Below are 24,679 nucleotides of genomic sequence, written 5' to 3' on the forward strand. Positions count from 1 at the left end.
TTTCCTTCTCCAGTGCATGAAAGTGAAAAGTGAAAGTGAAGTCGCTCAGTCGTGTCCGACTCTTTGTGACCCCATGAACTGCAGCCCAGCAGGCTCCTCCGCCCGTGGGATTTTCAGGCAAGAGTACTGGAGTGGGGTGCCATTGCCTGCTGAGGATTAGGTAAAATGGATTGCAGAGGACTGAGAGAACAACTGGGTAGGAATGCAGGGAGAGATGAGTGGAGGTTTCCACCCCTTCTCTTTTCAACCATTGAACAAACATTTGCTGAGGGTTCCTCACAGACTCAGGTGGCACTGTGCTGTGTGCTGTAGCAACAGAGATAAATAAAACATCACCCCAGCTCTCCAGGTGCTCAGTCTGGAAAGCAAGTAGCTGCCAAGTGGAATGAGGAATGTTACGACAGACACATGGATGAAGTACACAGGGTTCGCAAGGCGAAGTGGCCACCACTGCCTGGGGAGGCGCTCAGATGGCCCTGACTCTGTGCTGGCTCTTTTCACAGCTGGATAACCAGCCCCAGACCCATGATCCTGGGCCGCAGTCAGAATTTAGCCTCTCAGGATCCACGAAGCACCTGCGCTCCCAGTTGGCGCAATGCAAACAACGCTATCAGGATCTCCAGGAGAAGCTGCTGATATCAGAAGCCACTGTCTTTGCCCAGGCCAACCAGCTGGAGAAATACAGAGTCATGTTTAGTAAGTCTTAAGTTCACCACCACCTGTCTTCTTCCTGAGAAGCTCATGCTTTGCAGACTTCACTCTTCTTTCCCAGTCTCATGGCCAATTTAATCCTGACTATGACCTTAGCACTGTGGAAGTGGATTGTTTTTGTTAGTCACTAAATCATGTCCAACTCTTTTACAACCCCATGGATTGTAGCCTGCCAGGCTTTTCTGTCCTTGGGATTTTCCAGGCAAGAATACTGGAGTGTGTTGCCATTTCCTTCTCCAGGGGATCTCCCTGACCCAGGGCTCGAATCCACATCTCCTGCTTTGGCAGGTGGATTCTTCACTGAGCCACCAGGGAAGCCCATGGAAGTGGATACTTAACTTCAGTTTGCAGATGGCAGAAACAAATAAATGAATAAAGCAAGTTTGCAGTGACAGCATAGGGAGGAAATGAGCTAACATCTAGCTTCACTGATTTCTGGTACAGTCAACAGACTGCCTTACCACTCTCAACATATGTTGATTCTTTCTCTTCTGCTCCTCTTTGCACCACAGTAGACTCTTCAAAAATGTACCATGTTGTTGGTCTAGAATCAGTGCTTTCTCGTAGAACTTCTGCAGTGACATAAATGTTCTGTATCTACATCACATGTGGTTATGGAGAACATGAAATGTAGCTAATTCAATTTGAGGATTTAAAGTTTTATTTAACTTTTATCAGTTTAACATAAAACAGTCACGTTTATAACACTTACAGAACAGTGCAGATCTTGGTGTCTTTGAACCTGAGTTAGTTCTGCTCCATCCAAACATTCCCTGAGCCCCATGAACAAAGCATTTGCTAGTTTCCCTGGGGCTTGTAGAGCTGATAGTATACAGTGTCTGACTTAAACATGTCTGGTCCCAGGGAAGCCCAGGTTATCTGTAGGTAAGCTCACCAATGGGGAACAAGCTCACCTGGTGGGGAGGGCCTGGTGCCTGGAGCAGGTGTTTCTTCTCCCACCTCAGTCCAGAGAAGCATCTATCCCACTCGGGGTCTGACCTCCCCAAGGGCCAGGGTGCATGCTGCTGAGGATGAGTGTATGTGGGAAATTTCGATCCTCTGTAGCACCCCCGGTCTGTCCCCAAGCAGGTGGATCGTCGGTGAAGCAGGACAGCAAGCAGGTGCAGGTGGACCTCCAGGACCTGGGCTATGAGACCTGTGGCCGAAGCGAGAACGAGGCTGAGCGGGAGGAGAGCACCAGCCCTGGTGAGAGCTTGGGTGTGGGACTCGCCCTCCCCCACTAAGGGCAGCCTTCACATTTGGGTGCTGCTGGCCAACCCCACATCTGATGAGGAGCAGGGCTGAGGGGTGCAGTAGACTGAAGGGGACACAGGACAGAGGGGGACAGAAAGTTTGGAGAACTCATGCCCAAAATGAAGCTGAGAGTGAGTTTGAATTTCTACAATTAGTTTTCAACATGCTGCCTGTTTAAAAAAAAAATTCAGCGTGAACTTTAAAAAAAGATGTTCCATCCAGCTGATTATTTCAGAAAAAATACTGTGTATGTGTTAGTCGCTCAGTTGTATCTGACTCTGTGACCTCATGGACTGCAGCCCACCAGGCTCCTCTGTCCATGTAATTCTCCAGGCAAAAGTACTGGAGTGGGTTGCCATTCCCTTCTCAAGAGGATCTTCCCAACCCAGGGATCAAACCCAGTCTCTTGCATTGCAGGCAGATTCTTTACTATCTGAACCACCAGAAAAAAAAAAATACTAAAGTCTATTTATTAATGAGAAGATCAAATGAGCTTTGAGTGAGTCAGTGAAAGTTGCTCAGTCATGTCCAACTCTTTGGGACCCCATGGATGATACAGTCCATGGAATTCTCTAGGCCAGATCACTGGAATGGGTAGCCTTTCCCTTCTCCAGGAGATCTTCCCTTCCCAGGGATAGAACCCAGGTCTCCCATGTTGCAGGAGGATTCTTTACCAGCTGAGCTACTAGGAAAGCCAAGAATACAGTACTGAGTAGCCTATCCCTTCTCCAGCGGATCTTCCTGACCCAGGAATTGAACCAGGGTCTCCTGCATTGCAGGCAGATACCAACTGAACTATCAGGGGGATATGCAAACTGAACATCTAAAAAAAGTGTTTTTCTGTACTTTAGCTATAGGGACATTCACCAAATTGAAATTGAGGAGAAAAACACTGAGTAAAATAGAAGGTGACCACACCTGACTTGCAGGGCTCTTGGAGGACAAGAAATACAGCATATGGAGGCCTGCATAGTGCCAGCACTGAATAAAGTACTGCTTTAACTTTTGTTCTAGTAATTATTGTCCTCAAGACCTTGAAGGGCATGGCCTCAGCAGCATGCCCAGCTTTACTCAGGAGGATGTCTTATCTTTTCTCAGAGTGTGAGGAGCACGACAGCCTCAGGGAAACAGTCTTGATGGAGGGGCTGTGCTCCAAGCAGGGACACCTGGACTCCACAATGACCAGCCCCCCTGGGAAGAAGCCCCTGGAGAGCCAACCAGGGAAGCAGGAGGAGCTCCGGGCGTATGGAAAGTCAGAAGACATCTCTGTCCTACGTAAGGACATCAAAGATCTGAAGGCCCAGCTGCAGAACGCCAACAAGGTCATTCATAACCTGAAGAGCCGGGTTCGGTCCCTCTCAGTTACAAGCGATTATTCATCTAGTCTGGAGAGACCCCGAAAGCTGAAGGCCGTTGGTGCCCTAGAAGGAACTTCACCGCACAGTGTCACTGATGAGGACGAGGGGTGGCTGTCTGATGGCACTGGGGCTTTCTACCCTCCAGGGCTTCAGGCTAAAAAGGATCTGGAGAGTCTGATCCAGAGGGTGTCCCAGCTAGAAGCCCAGCTCCCAAAAACTGGAACGGAAGGGAAGCTGGCCGAGGAGCTGAGATCTGCTTCGTGGCCTGGGTAAGGAGGGTGCTCTGTGGATCACTGCTTGATTGAAGATGTCTAAGTTTATGTGTGAAATAGGGAAGCCCAGGCAGGTAGAAGAGAGAACCCATTGGGGCAGTCAGAGAGGACCTATTTCAATGGTAGCCCTGGGTGTTAAGAAAGGACACATGACCCCTGCTGGGAGATACCAGGTCCCTGGGATTTCCTCTTAGGAATGCCTTCATACAGCGACCAGACATACAAGTAGTAAAACTGGAGGCAGACTTCCTGGGTTTGAATCCTAGGTCCAGTACTTACAGGCTCCTTAGTCTTCCTGAGCCTGTTTCTTTATCTATTAAATGAGGATAATAAGAAAACCTATCTCAAAGGGTGGTTATTAGGTTTAAATGAATTAATCTATGTGCTTATAACAATGCCTAGAACATATTAAAGCTCTCAACCCTATTTGCCATAATTATTATTGTTATTAATACTTCGTGTTGAAAAACACTGGACTAGATGTCCATCTCAGTATCCAGGTTATCTATGCTGAGTAACAAACCACCCCAAAGTAGGGGATTCAAACAGTAATTTATGTGGATTGGCTGGGCTTAGTAGAGGTAGCTCTCACTTGGGGTCTCTCATGCTGTCAGATGATGGCTGGGGCTGGAGTCACTGAGATGTCTGGCTAGACATGGCTTCTTCATCCACGTGTCTGGTGACACAGTGCTCCCTGGCTTCTCTCTTTCTGCACGTGGCTTCCTGTCTTCTGGGGCCTTTCTTCCTGGCCTGGGCCTCTCATAGTGGTTGTCTCACTTCAGCATGGTAGCTGGCTTCCAAGAGTCAGGAAGTAAAAGTTGCCCAGTGAATTAAGAGTGATTCCTGGACTTGGCACAGTGTCACAGAGCCCACACGGATTTGAGGAGGTAGAGAATGACTTCTACCTAATGATGAAAGAGGGGCACAGCCACATTGTAGCCAAGCATGTGGAACGGGAGCTTGAGTAACGGCCATCTTTGCAAAATACAGTCTGCCGTAATATAGATGGTCTTTGAAGTAGAGGACATGAAAGGACTTTTTTGGATTTTTAGTATTTATTGAGTGCCTACTCAATAAATATATTTAGCATTTATTATCAACTAGAAGTCTACACTATATTGGTGCTGTAAGGGAAGTAAAATACAGCACGGTATTTACCCCCACAGAACTTAGTTTTCCCTTTTGGCACATGACTAATGCATATTAAACAGTGGAGGAATGGTGGTGTACCATGGTGTTTGATGCAAGCTTGTCAGAACAGAATTTACTCTTAAATACATCCTTTGGTTTTGGTGCCAGAACTCAGCATAAACTGAGGAATTCTTAGAGATGCTCTTACAGAAATCTCTACAGAAGCCCCCATAGCTTAATTTTCCATTCTTACTCTTTCCTCTTCTTTCATTCATTAGGAAATATGATTCCCTGATTCAGGACCAGGCCCGAGAACTGTCCTACCTACGTCAGAAAATACGGGAAGGGAGAGGTATCTGTTATCTTCTCACCCAGCACTCGAAAGACACAGTAAAGTCTTTCGAGGACCTCCTAAGGAGCAATGACATTGACTACTACCTGGGACAGAGCTTCCGGGAGCACCTCGCCCAGGGCAGCCAGCTGACAGAAAGGCTCACCAGCAAACTCAGCACCAGTAAGTTGGCCTCATGGCTTTGGTACCCTTTCGGTGACTCCCAGAGCCTAGCCCCAGATGGCCGCCTCACCTGCCACAGCTGTTAACCCAAGTCCTGCTTCTGCTTCATTCCCGGGGGCTGTTATTGGATCAGGACTGGCCAGTAGGCCGCACAGAGGAGGAACCACAGGGTCAGAGAGGCCGTGATTACAACTGTAGAAACGTCATCATTTATGGAATGTGCCCTTTGGGAAAGGAGGCTGAGTTCATCCAGTGTTGGGGGAGAAAGGGAGGAGGGATGGGAGGACTTTATGGCAATAAAAAGAGCCCTGAATTGAGAACTGCAAGACACAAGCTCTAGCCTGATGCTACCATTCAGTCTCTGGGCAAATGACTTACCTTTTGACATCTCTTGTTTCTTCGCCTATTGCCCGGCATCACACATGAATATAATTCAAATAGAGATAAAGGACAGCACCATGCCCACTTGAACATGGGCACTGAACATCACAGTACACAGGCCAGGAATATTGGTCACGGTTAGAGTCTTTTACTTAGAATTTCCTGAGAGCACCCGAGGGGGCACAGCAGGATCAGTTTTGGGGGACAACCAACCCACATCCCAGTGGTAGGTGCAGAGGTGGGGCAGGGCTGTTGGTCACTTCCTCAAAGCAAGAGTAGGTTCTACGTGAAAGCTATGCGGGGACACAGAGCTCTCACCTGGGAGTCATTCTGTGGCAGGCTTGGAGCCTGGTATGTTACAGAGGGAATCTGGCCAAGTGCCTTTTAAACTTTTTTTTGCATTGATTTGGGGCAGAGGCAGTCATGATGGTGATCGCCAGGTCAGGGAAGTTCTGCCTGGCGAGCGCTGGAGATCCCGCAGGTCTGTTCTCTAAAGATGCTGCCTGAGGTCTCCCAGATTAATTCTTCCACATGTCCTGACCACACATAGAGTGGTCACTATTTTGCACTCGAATAGGCTCTTGCAGTTGTAATGTGTAAAGTGAGACCTGTTTAATTTCTTACTGTTTCTTTCTGAATTTGGTTTGCAGAGGATCATAAAAGTGAGAAAGATCAAGCTGGACTCGAGCCACTGGCTCTGAGGTAATTCAAATAGAATCTGGTAAAGTAATTGGGAACAAGGCCTAAGGGATCAAGGAGGGCTGCAACTTCACAAGTCAGAAGTGGGGAGGTGGGTATGGAAAACACTGATTGTAATGAATTAATTTGTTCATGAAACACCTTCCTGTTCTTTTTAGCCCAATTCTTTACACTCTTTTGATAGAATTCTGTTGATTTCTATTTGTATAATGATTCTCCAGGCTTAGTAACCTGGAGTCAGTCTGACCTAAAAGTAAACTTACCAAATTTCAAGGGTCCTTGGCACCCCAAGGATCTCCTCTGCTCCCTGACTCTGTGTGTTTAAATACACAGTGTGCTTTTTGCCAAGTTGGCTTACCCCCAAGTTGAGTTAGCAGCTAGTTTAGTGGCCATACAGTTTCCCTGGGAAAAAAAGAATTGGATTACAGTTCCTAATAAAATCCCTCAATGTTGCAGATCTTGGGAGGCTACAGTGCCTTGGAAACCAGTTTTCAATGAGTCACTGCATCGTTTCTTATGTGCAATAAAGTTCAGGCTCAGAGTTCTTTGTAGTTACTAGATCAAATCCCTTTGTGTCATGAGTATGCTTTTGACCACTCAGTGCTCCTCAAAATATCTGTGGTGAAGGACAAAGGATTTTGTTTCTATCTCTAATCTATCATAGACCCACACATGGTCTGAACCTTAATCAGCCAGATGATTCTACTTACGTACTCTTGGATGTAGTGAGAATGCCACACTGCTGTGTTTCTCAGTGCTCACCGTCCATTTCTGTACTTATGTTGTTGGAGACCGGGAACCAGCAGTTCTCAGCCTCCAGCTGTCCTGGGGACCACGCTTGGAGCAGCAGTGCCTTAGAGGGCTGGCTGAGCCCCTGGGAGTCCTCAGTGTATCGTGTGGCCAGTGCACTGGGCACCTCTTGCTTCCCCTCCCTCTGCACCCAGCCTACTTCTCACTCCTAAACCAGACATGGGTAATTTCATTTATTCTTTGCAGGCATGGTCCCCTTGACTTATGTAGTTTTCCTCATAAGAACTAGCTCATCCAGTGATTCTGGCTTCCCCTCTGTCCTCCTTCACCCCACTAGGCTTAGCAGGGAGCTGCAGGAGAAGGAGAAAGTGATCGAAGTCCTGCAGGCCAAGCTGGACGCCCGCTCCCTCACACCGTGCAGCAGCCATGCCTTGTCAGACTCTCAGCGCTGTCCCAGCAGCTCCTCCTTCTTGTCTGACGAGCTGGAAGCCTGCTCTGACATGGACATCGCCAGCGAGTACACACACTATGAAGAGAAGAAGGCTTCACCTGGTCACTCAGGTAGCCTCCACTTTCTGAGTGGAACCACCTTGTTCTAGGCTGAGAGGAGACGTCTACATCCAGGCTTTATAGATACACTTTGGCATGTGTCAGGCTGAACCAGGCAAACCACAGTGGGAAGAGTGAGAAGAGGATGGAGACTTCTGTTTCCCCACTGCCTCACGGGCACACAATCTGTCTGATTGATCTCCTCCTTTAAGATGGGATGTCTTATCCCTCCACCCGCTGCAGCTCCTGAACCCCTGAGTTTCCTTGGGTGTCCACATCTGCTGCTGCCCTTGCCTGGTATTTTTGGAGGTGCCTTTGTCTTGGTTCCCGGCTCTGAGCCCCACTATTACCTCTCAGGTGGCTTTTCTCACTGAAGGAGCAATCTGCAAGTAAGGAATGAAAGCTGCTCACAGTGCTTGTGCTTGGTGCTCTCTCTGAAAACAAGGCTCTGCCCTGGTTAAATTGTAAGATCAGATTCCAGTTCTTTGTAGAATACCAAACATGTTCTTTCATTCATGGGTTTTGTAGATTCCATCCATCATTCGAGTCATTCTGCTGTACTGTCTTCCAAACCATCAGCAACCAGTTCATCTCAGGAGGTTAAGGCCGAACCCAGCAGCAACCCCGTCAGCTTCCCAGCTCCCCAGAATCCCCCCAAGGAGGCCAGCCAGGCCCATCCAGGTATGCACTAGCCAATGGGGCAGGGGCTTCATCTCCTCTCACTCAGCTCTGACTTTTCTTCAGAGACAAGAAAAGCATCATTAGGAGCTTAGATACATTGAATCCTAGACAAAAATCAAAAGACCATTCAAATTCACTAAGAGGGTCTGATTAGTCTTTAACTACTGTAGAAAAATAAATAATCCACATCAGACTTTGATCTGCATACCAGATCAAATTTTGACCAGTCGTTGGCTAATCATTTTAAAAGAATCATCTTCATTTCTTTCTCTCATCTCACCCTGGGAATCAAAGAGGCAAAATGTTTCTCTCAGGATTATTGTAGCCAGAGAGCATAAAGAAATTTCCATCTGCTGTTCCCTTGTATGTTTTCCCCATTTTATCTGCAGAGGAGCCTCTGTAGTTGGTGGGGCTATTTCCTTCATAGCTGAGGATGCTTCCGTATCCTTAAAAGGGATTCTGTTCACATTACATTATCTTTCATGGTTTTATGAATGAGTCGGTGGTCCTTGATATATACATGGTGTATATCTTGGACTGAAAGAGTTGTATATTTCATTTACCTGCCTCAGGTTAGTTACCAGGGGTTGTATTATCCAATCACAGCTCCACACTAGCAATGGCATAGAACGGGCAAACCTTATTCTCACCTGCTGCCCCCCAACAAGACGGGCTGGCTGCCTGCCTTCAGTGTGGTTGTGGTGAGGCTGCATTCAGTAGAGATGCCTACAGAAGAACAACACTTTTCTTCTGCCGTCCTTGTCTCTCTTGAGAGCAAGTCAACCAAATCTTAAGGAAAAGAATGTTTCCAACTCTTTTTGGGCTCAAAGTTTCTGGGCCAAAATTTCCAGCTAAACCAGGAAATCATGGGGAAAAACCATTCATCAAGCACTGTAGACATCTCTGTGAATGCTTTGGGGTTAAAAAGAGCAGAAGGTCGAAGGTTTTAGAATCAGAATGAAGGAGGCCTGGACTGTGTCACTTGGTAATTCAGGGGTCTTGTACTGCTCTGATACTATGTCAGCATCCTGGGATAAGGGATGTTTTTCAGAATGTGATCACTGTCTTCTGTGTGAAGCAGTCTCCACAAGTCTAGACGTCTTGGTTTCTGCTCCCTCCATGGGCTACATGCCCTTCAACTGTTTTTGGGAAAAGGAGATTCAACCATCAGAACTTCCCAGGCTTCCTGAAGTCTATAGATGGGCTGCATAATGATCACCTGCGAAGTTTTTTCTTTTAAAAAACTTTCTGCCAGAGTTTACAATTCAGTAGGTTTGCATCGATGGAAGAATCCACATATGTTAAGCATTTTTCTTAAACTATTTGAATGTCCAGACAGATTTGCATGCCACTGTGTCTCAGTTTGCCAAGGCTTTTATTTTTCCTTTGGTGAATGAGCACAGTGATTTGGGATTCTCAAGTTTGTTTCCGTCAGCCTTGAATTTCATGCATTAGTCATGCCAGCGTCCCCACTCTCCTAGTCTACTCAGTCCTCCTCAGGGCGAGTCCTGCTGCTTTCAGGAGTTCTAGGTGTAGGGGAGTCTTGACTGGCCCATGCTGGCAGCAGCACCCCAGGGCTCCTGAGAGCATTCAGGCAGAGCCATCCTGACCTGCCACGCCCAGATGGCTAGGATGGGGCTCTCATGGCTGCCTGAGCTATGGTAATGCTACCTTGCCTTTTATAACCAGTTGTTTACAAGATGAGCATAGAATGTGAAAGCAGGATAGCCCTGGCAGGGGAGAAGAAGGAGGGGGTGAGAAAAGTCAGCCTCTTGGGTAGCTCTGCTCCCCCTTGGCCATCTTAGTCATCACCAAGTTGAATGACAGACACTCCCCAAGGAGACACCTGGTCAGGAAATAGTTTCACCTTCTCAGTCTTTCACCCGTTCTTTTCTCTCCCTTTCGGTCTAATGACTTATGTCCTTTCTCCCTAACTTTCTGTTTCTAGGCCTTCATTTCCAATCCATACCCACGCTGGTTAGCCTTCCCCAGGCACCACTGCCCTCAGCTCCACCCAGCTTCCTGCCTTTCAGCTCTGCTGGCCCTCCCCTCCCTGGCTGCTGTGAGACACCCATGGTCTCCTTGGCAGAGGCTCAGCAGGAGCTGCAGATGCTGCGGAAGCAGTTAGGAGAAAGTGAGCACTTCCTGCTGCGTTTGTGTGCTTGCGAATGGTGGACCCACACTGTGTGTCTCTGCATGGCTTTGGCTGGATGGCAGAGTTTTAAAAATAACACAGGGGTACACGCTATCAGTGGACGATTGAGGCAGAGCTGCGCTTGCTGTTTTGGGAAATATATTCGCTGTTATCTTTCTCATATGTGTGTTTCATCAGTTAGTAGGCAACTAACTATCCTCCTATGTGAAATAAGAAAAGAACTTCACATGATGAATTTTCCCTCTAGTAGTGCTTTAAAAAATACTAGAAAGCAATCTGAAATTACCTTGTAACCATGGTCTGTGCCTGTAAAGAAGAGCTTGGATGGGCCAGAGATTGATGGTCACCATATAGAGAGTGTCCAATGACCTAAGACCACAGCTGAGAATGTGTACACCTTGAGCCCCATTTAGACCACATTAGTATCCCTGAAATTGGATACACTGTCTACTCTAACATTAGTTTGATTTCCAGCGAGACTGAGATTATTTTTAAGGAGAGTCTGCACATGTTCCTTCCAGCAGGCAGTGAGGTCTAAGAGGCTACCTTCTGCTACCAGTGTTACACGGGTATAGCAATCTAAGTACCTACCAACATGAACATGGTCTTACCTTGTGTGACAGAGCCAGGGCAGAGAACTAAAACTCAGAGAGTGAGGTTACTTGATCAAGGTCACTAGTAAGGGGGAGAAATGGGCTTGAATTTGGATCTGCTGCTCCTGGTTCCATGTTTCCATTATACCTTCTCCATCTAGAATGGTTTTGTTACAGTTCTGCTGAGAGCACAGGCTGAGCTCAGCTGAACCATCTGGAGGCCCCTTGCAAAAGTCTTTTCTCTCTTTAGAGATGACAGAAAGGTGCTATTCTCTCTGAACTAGAACTTGCTACCATGCTACCATAGCAGATCTGGAACCAACAACTGATGGATAACAAATCTGTTCCATGCCGAAAGGCAAAGAGTGTTCACTAGACTACTTTTCTTTTCTTCGTTTCCTTTTCCTTCATCTTTCCACATTGTCACATTGTCTTTGCCCAAAGGGAAAGACAGGAAGAAGAGCACTGTGCCTGAAGTGGTCCGCTGATGTGGGTTGAACTGGAGTCACAACCAGTCTGTTCCATGGGCCAGATTTTGGATGGTCCAGCCTTGGCGAGAAAGGCTGTAGCCCTTTCTTTGCCTTGTTAAGCACAGTCCTCTCCAAACAGCTCATCAGCTCTCCTCCTTTGCTTTAAAGCAAGCTTCCGAGTGGATAGTGGTGCATGGCAGCTTCTCAGGTCTCTATGGAGCTAAAATCTTCTTGTGCAAGTGTCTATCTGGTGTTTTTGCATGGTTTAGGGCATGTGCTCTGTATTGTGTGGCCGGGGAGACTGGAACATGAGACTACTGATCCCTGTTACTGATAAGATTTGAAGCCTCCTACAACCTTGGTGAGAAAGTAAGCTGAGTGTCAGCAACCACTGATTTCCCCCTTTGCCTTGTGTGGCGTTGGGTTGAAAGAGGTGTGGACAATGTAGGGAGTCACCTCTCTTTTAAATCCTGGACTGTAATTTGGATGCTTACACTTTTTATCCTCCTCCTTAATTTCCAGTGATCCCAATGAATATCTAGTATTTTTCAAATTGGGGAAGGGGAGATACTTGACAATACTTCTCAAACTTTCCTGCTTATTAGAGTCAGCTAGGACGATTTTAAAACATTCAGTACCCAAGCTGTACCACATACCAATTAAGGTCAAATCTCTGGGGAACCAGGCACTGGTACTTGTTTTTACATTGTCTTAGATGATTCCAGAATGTAGCCAAATTTGAGAACAGTTATAAACAAGGATCAAAATTGGCAACTGCCAACTACATTAATCCCTCAAAGGGGGTTGGCTTGGTTGGAAGAAACCAGGACCTCACTCCTCACTCCTGTTTCTTAGGCAGAGCTACCTGTTTACTCTGCTGCTCATGTCGATAATCCCTGGAAGAAAGCAGTCTTCTGAATGTGAATATCCTGAACTATAGCCAGTTCACTTCTTTCCCTCTCTCACCCAGCTGGGATTATTTTTAAATAGAAGCGGAGATGATGGGAAGGCCCATGATTTCACAGGGTCTATGAAGGCATCAGCCTATGAAATGAAAGGTCCTACCTCTCCCATGGGAGAGTGTTCGTGACTCTTCAGATGCAAGTGATGACATTTCGGTTCCCTGAATCATGTTGAGTAAGATTCAGATCACCTCTTACCTTATACAGAACCTCCCCCAACCTCAGCAAAGAGTTCAGTCTGGAGTGACTGGGGCCACCATTCTAGCTGGATTTATGCCCCCTTCCTCTTTTGACAACCCCAAAGGAAAACTGGGAAAACGGGCACTTTAGCTTCTGGAACAGCAAGTACTCACAGGAACACAGACATTCCTGTTCACAGGTGTGCTCAGTGCTACGGCCCATCACACTCTTGACCCCTGACTTTCCCAGTGAGTTCTGCCCAGGAACTTCCCTGGACTCTATCAGGAGGCATTATCATAGGAGCCAGGATTAGGGCCACAGGACTTTCCTTTCGTGCACATGGCTGACTTTATGATGCTTTATTCACCCCCTAACTCTTGCGCTCATGCTAGCAAATACAAGGGGTTAGAGTTGTAGCTTCTGGGGTGTCAGTCTTCATGTCACTGCTTTTCCACAGCTGACTGGGACCTCAGCCTGTGTGTCCCCTCCAGTGTCTGCTCTTCTCAGTCACACGTTTCCTGGCTGATCCTTGTGCTCTGCTACTGCTTCTCACTCATGTTTCCTTCTGCCCAGGTGTCACCAGTGTTCATCCTGCTTCCCCAGCCACACTGCCAACCAACCACACAGAAGCCAGATCTTCCCACTACCTCAACCCTCCCCAGCCCCTCTGTCCTCCAAGGGGCACCACGGACCTGGGCAGAATCCTGGAGCCTGGGTACCTGGGCAGCAGTGGCCAGTGGGACATGATGAGGCCTCAGAAAGGGAGCATATCCGGGGACCTATCCTCAGGCTCCTCCATGTACCAGCTTAACTCCAAGCCCACAGGTAAATACAAAGCCGAGCAGGTCAATTGTTTCTCTAAACCCTATGAAACCCTGTACATGTACACTTACAACTCCCTTACATGCACCCCTATATGGGAGGAGGCCCATGGGGCTTGCTTAGCACTAGCTGTCCTGTGTTTGAAATCAAATTACTCTTTTTTAGGGTAAAAGTGATAGGTTATTTAATTTTAAACCTTTTTTTTGTATTGAGGTATAGCCAGTTAACAATGTTGTGATAGTTTTAGGTGAATAACAAAGGGACTCAGTGATACATATACACGTACCCATTCTCCCGCATACTCGCCTCCCATCCAGGCAACATGAACAGAGGTCTGTGTGCTATATAGTAGGTCCTTGTTGGTTATCCATTTAAAATATAGCAGTGTGTGCGTGTTCATCCCAAATGCCCTAACTATCTCTTTCCCCCAACCTTCTCCCTGGCAACCATAAGTTTGTTGTCTAAGTTTGTGAGTCTCTTTCTGTTTTGTAAGTAAATTCATTTGTATCATTTCTTTTTAAAATCCACATATAAGGGATGTCATATGATATTTCTCCTTCTCTGACTTCACTCAGTATGACGATCTCTAAGTCCATTCATGTTGCTGCAATGGCATTATTTTGTTATTTTTTACGGCTGAGTAATATTCCATTGTGTGTGTGTGTGTGTGTGTCTGTGTGTGTGTGTCTGTGTGTATACATCTTGGTGGAGCCAATTTACTCTTTAAACAAAGTCACCTGAGCTCCCATATGCCCATGAGAGAGGACAGTGATGTTTAGGGATCTTGCTGAGAGACCACTAGCAGAGCCCCCCTAGTGGGTCCCACTAATAGACAGGATGCTCCATCTCTACCTCTTCCTGTCCTGGGTGGCTGCAGGGGCTGACCTGCTAGAGGAGCATCTTGGTGAAATCCGGAACCTACGCCAGCGCCTGGAGGAGTCCATCTGCATTAATGACCGCCTGCGGGAGCAACTGGAAAACAGGCTCAGCTCCACTGCCCGCGAAAGTGGTAGGAGAGGCCCAGGGCCTCCTATTTCCAGTCTAATTAGGGAGATTCTGAAGGTTTCCCTAGAGAAGAGAGTCACAGATTTCAAAGCACTGTAGTCTGCTTTCCTCCACTTGCTCCTTACAGTCAGCAAGGCAGGAGCAAGGACCATTCCCTTCCCTTTGTTGCTGTATCTGAGCTCAGAGAGTAACTCTCCTCACTGCAGATCTAACCAGATCTGGTCCCCAGAATCTTCTGGCTTCTTGTTCACCCTAAAGCTGCTCATCTGCTGCCTGCTGACTTCTGTGCCCTGGTTCTGTGATTGGCATGTGGTGGAGCCAGGTCTGCAAGGCCTCCCGCAGCCACTCACCAAGGTAGCCTCCTGCCCACACTCTCCCCCAGGCTGCTGACACTGGGAGGCCAGCCTTTCCAAACACCCTTGACCTGTCCACACTGCAGCAGGAGCAGCTATTTAGGGAACAGAGCCTCCTGAACAGCTCACCCAGGGCACATGAAATGCATGCAAAGAACCCATGCAGAGGAGCCACAGGAAAGCCAGGCATTCAGCCCAGCAGACTTTGTCCCACCAGGACACGAGTCCTCGGGGTTTTCTGCTGGGTTGGGACAGTGTCTGGAGACAGAGAATGAGCAAACAGAGATCCTCTATTACACAAATGTGTAACTTACCTGCTTGCACTTCCCCGGACAGGCTCAACCTCTAACTTCTACAGTCCAGGCCTGGAGTCCACACCTCAGCTCTCCAATGAGAACAGAGTCCTTAGGGAAGAAAACCACAGGCTTCAGGCTCAGCTCAGTCATGTTTCCAGAGGTGAGTGCCAAAAGCCACAAACTGTGGTCAGTGTTGTATCCATTTCTTCCCTGGCCACACCCATCACCAATTGGAGAAGCAAAGAGAGAAGGTGGAGAGAACAGAGCTACTCAGACCCACCAACATCAAACTCCCATAGCTTTTCTCACTCTAGAAAGGGCTATTTCCTGACAATGCCCAAGCATGGGCCTTCAGACGCCTAGGCTCCAGGAGGAGGAGCTTTAGGAAATCCACTTCTGTGCAACCCACTTGCAGTAATTCAGTCATTAGCTATCAAACTGGACACCAGTTAGTGCCTGTCCTACCTCCCCACAACTCACAGCTAGTTTGGACCCAGGAAAGGGAGGAGCAGGAGGCCTAAACACCCTCTCAGGTTCTTCCAAGACCTCGCTGAAGCTCCCTGTGTCCCTCTCGTGCTGATGTGCTATCCCCATGTCTCCTCTCCATCTCCCTCCTTACACACTCAGGGCTCCTCTTTGGTCCCTGGTCCTCTGCTAGAAAAACATCTTGCAGAGCTTTCTCAACACTATTGAGCGGGCATCCATGTGTGGGCATCATTTCCTGTGGGGCCTGGGTGGGGGCATGGGGGGTGGGCGGTGACCTTAGTTTTAATTGAGTTAATGAAATCAATGTATTTTCAATCACAAATTATTTTTATTTACAAATATTTATTGAATAGCCAAATAGACAAAGAATGGTGGCTAAGAGGATTAAGCCCAGAATGAAATAATGCTTGCAGGAAAGGAAAAAGACATTAAGAGAGGTTTCTACATAAGCCTCTTGATCCTTGGCAAAACTCACGAGTGGATTATTGCATAGAGCGTATGTGAGTACTTAGAAAATAGAGTTAGGAAGCAGAGTGTGTTCCCTAAAACCAAGGCGGGCCATACTGAATCACAGCTGCAACCTCTTTCTGCAGAGAAAGAGGCCCCCACTCCTTGGAGCATGTGGATGTAACAGCAGACACTGGCTTTGCCTCCCTGGCAGCATAAGCTGGCCTTCCTTTCACCTTAGTTCTGTTTGTCGGGATGGATGTGTTTGGGCTTATCTTCCTGCTGACCTTTGACCCTACAATATATGCACTCCTGTGTCCTGCTTTCCAGAGCACTCCCAGGAAACAGAATGCCTGAGGGAGGCTCTGCTGACCTCTCGATCCCGGCTTCAAGAGCTGGAAATGGAGCTGGAGCACCAAAAGGTAGACCGGCAGCAGTTACTGGAAGACCTGAAGGAGAAGCAGCAGGAGATCTTGCATTTCCAGGAGGAACGACTGTCTCTCCAGGAGAAAGACTCCAGGTTAGAGGGAGCCCGTTGAAGATGGCCGCATTTTCAGATTTAGAAAAAGGGATATTGGCAAGTCAGTGAATGGTCCTTTTCAGAAACCTCGATATCCCTTCTGCTATTTCAGATTTATGGGTAACTTTGAACAGAAGGAAGGACTTCTCTAAGAATGACTTTTTCACTCCAAAGTTGAGAGAGTAAAACTCTCTTATGTAAGTAAGGCTTTAGCATATCAGATTCTGGAGAAAGTACTTCTAGTGAGTTTTGGGATATTAGTCCCATCATCACCTAGGAGGTCTACACCAGCCTTGGTGCTGCTTCCCAGCATAAGCCCTGTAACTGCTGGACAACATGACAAGACACGGTGGGGCAGTAAGAACACCGGGTAGTGTGTCCCAGGTGTGATAGCTAACAGCACAGTTCTAAGCAAAGGGGCTTTACCCTCTGAGCCTCCCTTGCCACATCTGTAAAATAAAGGCAGTGGTCTTCATGACACCTCAGTTGACATCTAGGGCTAAAATTCTATGATGTAAAAGTTGGCTCAGAGCCTCTTGCCCTGATAGGAATCCACCTGCTCAGTGGACCCTTGCTTCTCCCTTGCCAGGCTGCAGCGTAAGCTGGCCCTCCTGCAGCAACAGTGCGAAGAGAAACAGCAGCTCTTCCAGTCCCTCCAGTCAGAGCTACAGATCTATGAGGCACTTTATGGTGACTCCAAGAAGACGCTGAAAGGTATGTTTTCCCTTCTTCCCCACCCTAGGAGCTTCTTGTTCTTGCTAGAGCTTCCGATGAAGTCTTTACCTTGGGAGTTCCAGAGATCTTGGAAACTTACTTTGTTCTATCTGAGAAAAAGCCTCAGTCATTGAGGATCCCAATAAAAAGGGGGGAGCCCTCACACACAAAGCCCAGATGCTGGTGACAAGAGCAAGATTCAGCCTACAGATCCTTAAAAATAGGCTACAAGAGTCAAACTTCACCTACCTGGATGGTCTGAGACAAGTTAATCAAAATCCAGATTATACAGTGATTTTTAAAAAATGCAAAGAACCATGCTGGTGGTGTCATCATTTGAAAAAGTCTCAGATGTTGTGAATTCTGATCACCCACGCAGCGATTGTTGCAGACAACCAGCTCCCACACTGACCTTTCCAAAGTGAGAAAAAAGTTTTCTTTAAAGACATTTTTATTCTGGGCATAATTAATTTGTCAGAAAAATAATTTGCAGATATTTCTCTAAGTCCTTTTAGTGTCTTTGAAAGACAGCACTTTTTAGATTTTATTGAACATCAAATTTTTTTTTTATTATTTACTCTTTTCTTTATGTCCTAGCGAAGAAAGCTTTGTCTATCTCAAGATCATAAAGATTTCCTTGTATTTTTCTTCTTGAAGTTTTATAGTTTTTGCTCTTATGTTTAAGAGCAAAACTGTGTTTTGCTGTGTTTCATTTTGAGTTAATTTTGTATATGATGTGAGAAAAAGGTTAAAGTTCTTTTTTCCCTATATTGATATCCAGTTTTTCCAGCACCATTTATTACAAAGAATGTCCTTTTCCCATTTAATTACCTTGGTAGCTTTGTTGACAATCAACTGACCATAACTTCTGTTAGTAATATTTTGTAATTTTTTGTATATTCATCTTTCATATTTTAATTTTTACATAAATATTTCTCATGTGTGGGATAACATTTTCATTTCAACTGCCAAGTAATTTTTTTGCTAGGATATAGAAACACAATTGATTTTTCATCACCACAACCATCCTCAAATTGCTTGGCATCTCCATTGAAAAACAACGGCCAAGGCAAAAAAAAATCACTTGCCAATATATGTGTGAGTCTATTTCTGAATTCTTCACTCTGTTCCATTAATAAATATGTCCATTCTTCCACCAATAACAAGCTGTTAGAGTTTTTATAGTAAAATCTGAATTTGTTTGGCTAAGTCTTCACACTTTGTTTTTTTTTTTCTCTTTTAAAATTAAAAAAAAATATTGGAGTACATTTCATACACAATGTGTTAGTTTCAGGTGTACAGAAAAGTGATATAGTTATACATAGACATATATCCATTCATTTTCAGAATCTTTTCCCATATAGGTTTTACAGAGGATGTTTATGTTAATACCAACCTCCTCATTTATCCCTCCCCCCACCTTTCCCTTTTGGTAACCAGAAGTTTGTTTTCTAAGTCCGCGAGTCAGTTTCTGCTTTGTAAATAAGTTCACTTGTATCATTTTCTAAGATTCCATATATAAGTGATATTATATTTGTGTTTTTCTGTATGATTGACCTCACTTAGTGTGATAATCTCTAGGTCCACCCATGTTGTTGTACATGGCATTATTTCATTCTTTTTTATGGCTAAGCAATAGCCCATTGTATACATGCACCATATCTTCTTTAATCATTCATTTGTCAATGGACATTTAGGTTGCTTCCATGTCTTGGCTATTTTTTTCTTTGTCTTTTATTTTTCCATGTCTTGGCTATATTTTCTCTTTGTCTTTTATTTTTCCCAATTTGACTAATATGTGTCTGAGAGTGTTCCTCCTTGGGTTTATCCTGTATAGGACTGTCTTCACTTTCTTGACTTGAGCAACTGTTTCCTATCACACGTTAAGAGTGTTTTCAGCTGTTATCTCTTCCAATATTATCTCAGGCTCTTTCTCTCTCTTTTCTCCTTCTGGAACTCCTATAATACAAATGTTGATACATTTAATGTTGTCCCAGAAGTCTCTTAAAACTGTCCTAATTTTTTAATTTACTTTTTTCAATTGAATGTATTTTATTAAGACTAATTCTGAATGGAAAAACATAGCCAAAATAGTGCCTTTGGCATCTTATTTGAAGCTTTCTATTCCATTCTATTCCCTCATCTCCCTCCTTCATTTTATGTCAAGTTACAAACTTGGTTTCATGATAATAAAATCAGTCTTAGGCCTCTGGCATGCTTTCATGGAGAGTTTTGTTGAAATGGCTCCAGTAAAAAACAGGGAGACCACCTTGTACTGTGTGCCCACTAATGGCACCGGCTTTGTACTTGGATGCCAGGTAGACATCTGCCACCTTGTGTCAGAGCCACCTCCAGAATTTGGTCTCTATGAGTTTATATCCTCACAGCACCAGGTGGTGTTCCAGGGATCACCCTTCCTGTAAGGATCCTCCTTGTAATGTGGATTCTTTATCCATGGGGAAGAAAAGGACTTTTGAAGAATGATTCTTGAGAAATGTGCTACATACTACTGTATTGCATGATATATTTCATAGATTCCATGTCAGTCACTTTTCCTTGGTCACGCCAGAAGATTTTAGTTCATGAAGCCAGATGGTAAGAGTAGTCCAAACCCAGCTTCTTAACCAGCATTGGATAGTCACTCCAGCTGTAGACTTTTTCATGGAAAGCAATGTTGTAGGAAGGCCAATATCCTCTCCGCAGAGCATTAGTTTTAAACTGTCCTTATTTTGTTTTCATTCTTTTGTTCCATGGCAGTGATTTCTACCATTCTGTCTTCCAACTCACTTATCTGTTCTTCTACCTCATTTATTCTGATACTGATTCCTTCTAGTGCCTTTTTCATTTTAGTTACTGTATTGTAAAACTCTGTTCTTTATACCTTCTAGCTCTTTGTTAAACATTTCTTGTATCTTCTTGATCTGTGCCTCCATTCTTTTCTGAGATTTTGAATCATCTTTACCCAACATTACTCTGAATTTTTTTTGGTAGATTGCCTACCTGCACGTCACTTAGTTGTTCTCCTGGGGTTTTATCTTGTTCCTTTGTTTGGAACATATTTCCCTGCTGTCTCATGTTGTCTAAGTTTCCGTGTTTGTGGTCTCCTTTCCATAGGCAACAGGATTATAGTTATTTTTGCTTCTGATATCTGCCACCTAGTGGGTGAGGTTGGTCCAGGAGATTGTTCAGGCATCCTGGTGGGAGAGACTGGTGCCTGCCTAGTGGTGGGTGGACCTGGATCTTGCCCCTCTGGTGGGCAGAGCTAGGTCAACGGGTATGTTTAGAGGCATCAGTGGACTCCTGATTACTTTATTCAGCCTGTCTGCTAATGAGTAGTGTTGTGTTCCCATCCTCCTGTTGGTTGTTTATCCTGAGGCATCCCAGCACTGGAGCCTATAGGCTGTTGGGTGGGGCCAGGTCTTGGTGCCAAAGTGGCAACCTCCTGGAGAGCCTCCTGCTGCTGCTGCTAAGTTGCTTCAGTCGTGGCCAACTCTGTGCAACCCCATAGACGGCAGCCCACCAGGATCCCCCATCCCTGGGATTCTCCAGGCAAGAACACTGGAGTGGGAGCTCACATTGTTGAATATTCCCTGGAGCTTCTACCACCAGTGTTCATATCCCTACAGAGAGCCAGGATACCCTCCAAGACCTGCAGGTAGGTCTGGCTCAGGTTTCTATGGTGTCATTGCTTTGGCCTAGGTCCCAGTGCTCATGAAACTTTGTGTGCACCCTCTAAAACTGGAGTCTGTTTCTCCTAGCCCTGTGGAACTCCTACACTCAAACCCTGCTGGCCTTCAGAGCCAAATGCTCCAGTAGCTCCTCCTTCCTATTACAGATCCCCAGGCTGGGAAGCCTGGTGTGGGACTCAGAATTCTCCTGTGGGAGAACTGCTGCAATATATTTTCCTGTTTGTGGGTAGCCCACCCAGCAGGTATGGGATTTGATTATATCATGAAAGCACCCCTCCTACTCTCTCACTGTGTCTTCTTTGTCTTTGGATGCAGAATATCTGTTTTGGTAGGTGCCAGCGTTTTCTGTTGATGGTTGTTTAGCAGTTAGTTGTGATTTTAGTGTTTTCACAAGAAGAGGTGAGCTCGTCCTTCTACTCTGCCATCTTGTCCTGCACTCTTCATTTATTCCATTTCGTGAGAATATTCACATAGCTCACTGCAGAAATAATGTGTTTGGTTAAGGCCCATGGCTCTGATGCAACTGGATGCATGTATAATATGGTATATGCATCCTATTACCTTGATAAAAACTGAAACAAATACTATCTTTTTAAACACATTTGACTTCAATGTTTTTAGATGAGCAATTATAGTCTTATAGAACATTTCTTAGATTTCTTCTTCCCCCAGTACATAGAGAAAGGCTATGGGTGATGAGTGCAGGTAAAAAGGCAAGTAGAACTTGAGAAATCCAATTAGTTATGATCTCTCCCTCTCATTTTTTTTTTAATTTTTAAAATTCATTTATTTTTGACTGTACTGGGTCTTCACTGTTGCACAGGCTTTTCTCTAGTTGGGATGGATGGGCTTCTCATTGTGGTGGCTTCTTTTGCTGAAAAGCATAGGCTCTAGGCATACGGGCCCCATAATTGTAGTTCCCAGACTCCAGAGCACAGGCTCAGTAGTTGTGACCTATGGGCTTAGTTGCTTCATGGCATGTGGGATCTTCCTGGGCCAGGGATTGAACTCATGACTTCTGTGTTAGCAGGCAGATTCTTTACCACTGAGCCACCAGGGAAGCCCTATCCCTCCCATTCTTAAGTGCTGCCCAAAGGCCTGATGCCTTCTTCTTCCTGTCCTCTTTGATTCCTGAATGTAGAGGTCATCACATCTTCTCTCTCAGTCTGTGTACTTCTCCAGCTTAGTATTGATCTTCTGCCTTGAAAGACCCTGCTCTCTAGCCTGAAGGACTAAGGTTAATAAGGAGGAGAAATATTAGGTTTGACTTCATCTGCCAATCATGTGCCCTCTAAATGGACAAGGGTCATTTGAGTCTCAAGGAAACTCCAGGCTGGAGTGTGTACCATCTTAATATGTGCCAGTCCTCGCCCAGGAAAAGTGACATCCCCATCACAGCAGGGGATGTAATGGTTCTAAACAGATTCTAAGCCACATTAGTCCTGGGATTCTGAGATTACAGTGGGGTCCTTGGCAGAAAGGAACGTCACAGAAGAGTGTTCTGACAGATGCTTGGAAACACTTGGTTCAGTGCCACCAGACCTCTCTCTCTCCTTTCAGCTTATACCTGGGATGCCTGTCACCAAGTCCCTTTGAGCAGTGACTTGAGCCACCTGGTGGCAGAGATCCGAGCTTTGCGAGGGCAGCTGGAGCAGAGCATTCAGGTGAACAACTGTCTGCGACTGCAGCTCGAACAGCAGTTGGATGGTGGTGCCAGCAAAGCCGGCCTCAGCTCCTCCTCCGTTAACCAGAAATTCCCCACCAACACTGACCCTGGAAACAAGCAGCCATTCTTCCAAGGTAGGAAGGAAAAGGGAATCATGAAGCCCTCGGCCAGTGGGAAGGTCCCCAGGATGTGTGTGGTGGAAGGGACAATATTGCCTCTTCCACACTCCTTAGGGTCAGGGTGAAGTCAAAGATGCTTCAGTACAGTGCCTTGAGGGCATGGAGTTTGGGGTCAGATCTGGCTCCAGATTCTGAGTTTGCCACTTACATGTTGTTTGCCTTAGGAAAAGTGCTAAAACTCCTCAAGTATTTAAGCCTTAGCTTCCTCATCTTTAACATGAGGATAATAATAATATAAACTATTATGTGGAGCATTAAATGAAATAATTTACAAGTACCTGACACCATGAGAAGTACTCAAAACAATTAACAGCTGTATATGTTAATGCCTATTCCTTATGTTTGTGGAGTGTTTTAAAATTTACCATGTTTTCAAATAATTTTTCAAATAATTTCATCAGAGCTAGTGCAGGATTTACTATCTCTGTATTTCACATGAGAAAATATAGGCACTGAGACAATTAATTGATACGCTGAGGTCTGCGGGAGTTAACGGGCCAACCCAGGATTTAAAGCAGAAGTTTTGATTTGCTGTGTTTCTTCTCCTTCATTATGTTCTGTCTCGGTATTGCTTCTCTTCCCTCTCAGGCTTTGCCCTCTCAGTGCCTCCCCACAGCACCAGCCAGGACTCATCCCTGCTGGCTCAGTCACTCCTCCTCATCATCATATAGCAGAGAGGCCTGAGCTAGAAATCTGGTTCTAAGCCACATTTGCCTGAGTGGGATCATATCAGTCTCTTCGTGATATTTTCCAGATTGTGGTCTGGTCTCCACTAGGGCATCTCAAACTTACCAAGGCTTATGTCTCCTATTCTTCTTATACTAGTACATATTTTCCAGTACTGACTCATCAGAACAGTGATTAGAGAGCAGAGTTAAATCCCCATAAATCCATTCACTTCTTGATCAAATATTTTAACATATGTACTGCATATCAGTTCAGTTCAGTCGCTCAGTCGTGTCCGACTCTTTGCGACCCCATGAATCGCAGCACGCCAGGCCTCCCTGTCCATCACCAACTCCCGGAGTTCACCCAAACTCATGTCCATCGAGTCGGTGATGCCATCCAGCCATCTCATCCTCTGTCATCCCCTTCTCCTCCTACCCCCAATCCCTTCCAGCATCAGAGTCTTTTCCAATAAGTCAATTCTTCACATGAGGTGGCCAAAGTATTGGAGTTTCAGCTTTAGCATCAGTCCTTCCAAAGAACACTCAGGACTGATCTCCTTTAGAATGGACTGTTTGGATTTCTTTGCAGTCCAAGGGACGAGAAAGAGTCTTCTCCAACACCACAGTTCAAAAGCATCAATTCTTCGCATATATTTATGCATATTTATATTTAGTTACAAAGCATTGTATTAGACATACTGCATACAATATTGTATTCATATTTGGGATTAGAAAAATACACCTAATAATTTTTTCAAATTACAAGCTTTTTTCTCATGGAACAGCCTTCACATCTTATTTCAAAATAAGTGATTAGTTTGCTGTTGATTTTGATTGTGGAACATGGGTGATGACTGTATGAGAGGAGAGTCATGGTGCCTTAGATCTCCAGTGGAGTGGTGTGTTCCAGGGTTCCTAAAGCTGTGGCTGTCTTTACTCCCTAGATTCGGTTGCCTCCCCTCCAGTTCGGGATGTGGGCATGAATTCTCCAGTTCTGGTCTTCCCCAGCTCTTCTTCTGCAGCTCCTGGCCCAGAGACCACAACCTTCAGTAGGATGAACGGTAAAGAGGGCAACCACAGGACTCAGGGTCTAATGATGGAAAATTATTAATACAAGTAACTTTTGGTTCTCTGTATATACATTATCTGAATTTAGAGATTTTTCTCTGCATGT

The 24,679-nt window shown here is 45.6% G+C and overlaps 1 protein-coding gene across 50 annotated transcripts in view; it reads left to right on the forward strand.

Annotated features, from left to right (window-relative positions):
* The window catches only part of PDE4DIP (phosphodiesterase 4D interacting protein), a 204,247-nt gene that overhangs the window by 173,443 nt on the left and 6,125 nt on the right, over positions 1-24,679 (forward strand). For 14 of the 50 annotated variants that reach the window (XR_015160855.1, XR_015160856.1, XR_015160843.1 and 11 more), the window contains 15 exons: positions 504-696; positions 1,798-1,917; positions 3,064-3,592; positions 5,005-5,240; positions 6,272-6,323; positions 7,408-7,631; positions 8,148-8,300; positions 10,249-10,434; positions 13,234-13,485; positions 14,360-14,491; positions 15,177-15,296; positions 16,400-16,589; positions 17,179-17,303; positions 22,553-22,792; positions 24,450-24,566. Coding sequence is in view for 34 of the 50 variants with exons in the window: in XM_086392183.1 (XP_086248309.1) it covers positions 504-696; positions 1,798-1,917; positions 3,064-3,592; positions 5,005-5,240; positions 6,272-6,323; positions 7,408-7,631; positions 8,148-8,300; positions 10,249-10,434; positions 13,234-13,485; positions 14,360-14,491; positions 15,177-15,296; positions 16,400-16,589; positions 17,179-17,303; positions 22,553-22,792; positions 24,450-24,566 (2,869 nt within the window). In the remaining 16 variants the exon portion in view is untranslated. The remainder of the gene's footprint in view (positions 1-503; positions 697-1,797; positions 1,918-3,063; positions 3,593-5,004; positions 5,241-6,271; positions 6,324-7,407; positions 7,632-8,147; positions 8,301-10,248; positions 10,435-13,233; positions 13,486-14,359; positions 14,492-15,176; positions 15,297-16,399; positions 16,590-17,178; positions 17,304-22,552; positions 22,793-24,449; positions 24,567-24,679) is intronic. The other 36 variants (XR_015160858.1, XR_015160845.1, XR_015160849.1 and 33 more) reach the window with 6 other exon arrangements.

This window comes from Bos grunniens, chromosome 3 (genome assembly GCF_055505025.1).
Source record: "Bos grunniens cultivar Pamir isolate PY7600 chromosome 3, Bosgru_T2T1.0, whole genome shotgun sequence".
Lineage (NCBI taxonomy): Eukaryota > Metazoa > Chordata > Mammalia > Artiodactyla > Bovidae > Bos > Bos grunniens.